This window comes from Protopterus annectens, chromosome 8.part1 (assembly GCF_019279795.1).
Source record: "Protopterus annectens isolate FY-2018-M chromosome 8.part1, PAN1.0, whole genome shotgun sequence".
Classification (NCBI taxonomy): Eukaryota; Metazoa; Chordata; order Ceratodontiformes; family Protopteridae; genus Protopterus; species Protopterus annectens.
Genome location: NC_056742.1, coordinates 348,655,408 through 348,659,388, shown reverse-complemented (window position 1 = coordinate 348,659,388; position 3,981 = coordinate 348,655,408). Strand labels below are relative to the sequence as shown.

General features: G+C 40.6%; 1 protein-coding gene across 1 annotated transcript in view; it reads left to right on the top strand.

Moving 5' to 3' along the window:
- Nucleotides 1-247: 247 nt before the first annotated feature.
- Nucleotides 248-3,981, top strand: part of LOC122810344 (WT1 interacting protein) — a 1,063,629-nt gene continuing 1,059,895 nt past the window's right edge. Inside the window, exon 1 of the mRNA XM_044081920.1 lies at nt 248-2,168. Within this exon, the coding sequence (XP_043937855.1) occupies nt 644-2,168 (1,525 nt within the window). The 5' untranslated portion in view covers nt 248-643. The remainder of the gene's footprint in view (nt 2,169-3,981) is intronic.

Genomic DNA, 3,981 nt, shown 5'->3' with positions numbered 1-3,981 from the left:
TTTCGCTCCCAGTCAAGTCCTTCTGCTAGTTATCAATATATTTTCCTTTGCAGTACTACCATAATTCCCTCACAACTACTCCTTCGGCCACCGAGTACTTAGTTACCACACTCATTGTTTGGTACGGCGATAACTACATTCCACATGGACGCAGTACGCTGTCTTCTTCCTCGCATTCCTTCCTCCTAGAAAATAGTCCCTAGCTCCACTCCCACTCCGTTCCCTCTGGGATGTAGGCTACTCCTAGAGGCAAGCCTCTCCGCTCCACGCGCAGCAAATCAATAAGTTGTCAGCCACCATCGCCGGCAATAACACTAGCTTTGAATACGAAATTTGGGAAATGAGGTTGAGAAAATTCCTCCGCGCGGCGCGCCATTGACTGTACAGCGATCAACTTATTAAAGATAGGAATTGAGTCTTGACATATGTGTTTCTGTTCCCTTATAGTTCTCTATATAACTAGTCTGTGGTTTTGCGTTTTCTTCAAAGCTTGCCTGTTGCTACTTCTGGGATTGATTTCATCGCTATACCTTTCCGACTGCCTGGCTCTATGACAAACGGTGAAGGTATATGTGGGGAAGGTAATGCCAGGAGTTAAGGCATATTAGTTTTAATAAGTGGTCGGCTTTGAAGCTGAACAATCATGGATAATTATGGGGACGAGATTGGAATCAGGGCTAGTAAGCTAATTCGAGATCTGTCTATTTATGATACAGGCAAAGAGACGATCTATCAAACAAGTGACGGTTTAATAAACCCCGATGTACCAGACGAACATAGACGAGGATTTCCTGAAGGTTTGATTCCAGACCACAGAAGTAAAAAACCAAATGGCACTGCCCCTTCTCGGCACCGTCACCTGCCTTTTGACAAATACCACCAGGCTGAGAATAAAGTTTACAGCGCTGGTACTTTCCGATCGGCTGGGAATCGAAGTGGAAGTGTAGATGTGTGTAACTTACAGAGGGAGCAGGTTTGCTACGAGGAAGGTAGCTGCAACACCTCCGAAGTTGCACTGCCGTGTTACAGTGGTTTTACGGAACGGAGCAAGAGACACTCACCTGAAACGCTCAGGTACAGCTCGGGCAACGCGTACGAGGGGGTGTTTAGCAAGCAAGGATCTATTCAGTTGCACCCTGGAAGCAGAAGTAGCAGTACGTGTGGAATGGGCATTCAAGATGTCAGATATAATGCCACGAGCCCCAGGTCAAGCCTGTCGTCTTCAGCTTCATCACAAGACTACAGCAAACATTCTAGTCCCAGGTCTAGTCTGAACAGCAGTCTCATTTCTTGCGAGAAGTTTTCCAGTCCCAGATCAAGCTTAGTGGTGCCTGGTCAGGATAAATACACCAGCCCAAGGTCTAGCCTCTCTCAGTATGAAAGTAATGCATTGAGTCCTAGATCTAGTTATGCCAGTACTGCAAGTGACACAAGCAAGCATTCTAGTCCAAGGGCCAGTTTAAATAGCTATGACTGTGGGAGCAAAGCTAGTAGTAATCGTACAAGTGGTATAAGTATGGGGTATGACCAAAGACATGTCAGCCCAAGATCAAGTACTGCAAGTCAGTATTCTTGCACTACTAGTCCCAGATCTAGCTATTCTGATACCCGCTATATGTCTTTAGGCAGCTCTGACATAGATGCTGCTACTATACATGGAATATCACTGATCAGCCCTTTATCTAGTGTTTGTAGTCAGGATGGCAGGTCTGAAGTGACTGGCAGCTGCAATCCTTGTGTTATCAGTCCGAGATCTAGCATTTCTAGCCATAGTTCTCGTAGTTCTAGAAGTTCTAGAGGTTCCATGAGTGCCTATCCTGAACCTCAACTGCCCTCGCCAAGGTCTTCAGTGCTTGGTCCAAGTCCTCAGGAAGAAAGCGTGGTACAAGATGTAGGAGATGCATGCCATCTTCGGCTTTTTAACCAGTTACCTCCAAGGAGTGATCAACCACAACTTGTTGGATCTACCATAGAATCATCTCCAGGAATTTCTACTGCTTACAGTTATAGTCCTACAAAAGGGTCAATGTCAGCTCAAAAGTTCAAGTTGCCTTGCCAGGTAACTCCATTACGGGAGAGTGGACCATGTCAGGCTGAAAGAAGGTTAGAAGCTTTGACACTAGAACTAGAGAAGGAATTGGAGATGCATGTGAAAAAAGAATATTTTGGTAAGTTGCAACTTTGTTAATAAATTTAAAATGTTTGCTTCAGATTGAATTTGTTATGGCTGTTTATGTGTGTGTGTGTGTGTGTCTCCCCGTATACACGTTTACAAACACAAATGCAACAATGCCACTGTGGTGACCTATGGTAAGAGACACTTTGGTTACCCTAATGCTGATTAATCTGCATTGCTGAGTGTTATCGGTATGTCATTATATAGCTGCAGTAAAAATAGCACAGTGCCACTGTTTGGCTAGTTTTGTAGTTAATGTGCGAGTTAATGTGTGCTGATCTTAGTAAACAGTTCCTAATGATGCCCCTTATGTTATAAAAATGTGATCTAAATTCAACAATGTAAATTAAATACAAATGAACTCCAGCTGAGTAAACTTTTTTCCTGGCAAATTGTACAAATTTATTTAGAAAGATGACTTACTAAATTCATTTCCGCAGTGATTTTGTTATTATGAACATTTTTATAAGAAAAGTGCAAACATATAAAATCGTGCATAACGTAATTTCTGCTAATGTGTCATATATAACCAGCCTAGCTACAATATACAGGAATGCATTGCTTTTAGAGCTGTGTTGTAAAATGTTTTTGATGATTTAGTTAGGCTAGCTAATGCATTTGTGGGATATGTCTCTGATGTTTCTCTTAATTTCAGGCTGTGGTCAGTTGGTTGTATAGAAGCAGTAAATATGTGTAGCTGCTTTGGAATTCAGTCTTCGACACCTAGAATGTGACATGTCAGATTGCACAGTGCTGCCTAAATTAACTTCTGCCTCAGTGGGACTGAAGGTTTTACTTCATATGAGCATCATTTCTTGATGTCATCATTAAATCACTATTATGTGTTACTGTTATGTGTTTAAAGTTCTTTTGACCTCCTGTCAGAGAGAGGACCATGAAACCTGTATGCATGCCTTCTACCAGAGATTTCAAGACTGATAAAGCAGTGTGTTGTGATAGTAGATCCTATGAGGCTAAAGCTTTTTTGCACTTTATTAATGAGATAAAGGGTAACACATTGTGCTACCTTTGGTGGAGTGTAGGTTACAAAAGCAGATTGGCATTTTAAGTTGGGTTAAATATTTGATACTTTTACCTAGCAGAAGTAATCTTAAATGAGTTTACATTTGTTTCCCCCTGATGAGCCTTTTACTATTTGAAATTGAGTTTTCTGATACATTTTTCTGACTCGAAACTATAAATAGCAAGTATATTTTGAAAAAAAAAATGTTGGCTTGACATTTAAATGGACAATACCTGTTAAAAAATGCATGATTTGCTTATTGCATTCCAATTGTTGGTGCCTCTTAATGCAATATTGACTTTTATAATCACTATTCCAACGTTGATTCCCTTACACGTGTGCACATGAGCCTCTATTGATGCACAAAGAAGCTTGAATTTAAGATATGTACCTGTTTTTCATTTGGAAGATGGAGCAGCAATGCCAGCATCACACTGCAATGCTTAATAAAGTGAAGAAGCACATTTGGGCATATTGAAAATCCTGCCTTATGACTAAGATTCAGTTTTTATTCCTGTATATCCTGTGGAATTGAGATTGCAGTCAGTTTGTTAGCTGATAATATTAAAGATGTAGAACAAGCACCTGTTGGTGCAAAGATGATAAAGAATAAGAATTTCAGCAGTGCACAAACATGGATGAACATTTTTTTTACTGGCAGTTCTGAACAGAGTACCATCACAGCAACATGAAAGAACACTACAGGTTTTGAGCATCTAGCATTTCATAGCTTCATTCTGATTATATATGATAAAGATCTATTAATTACTCACTGGCCTTG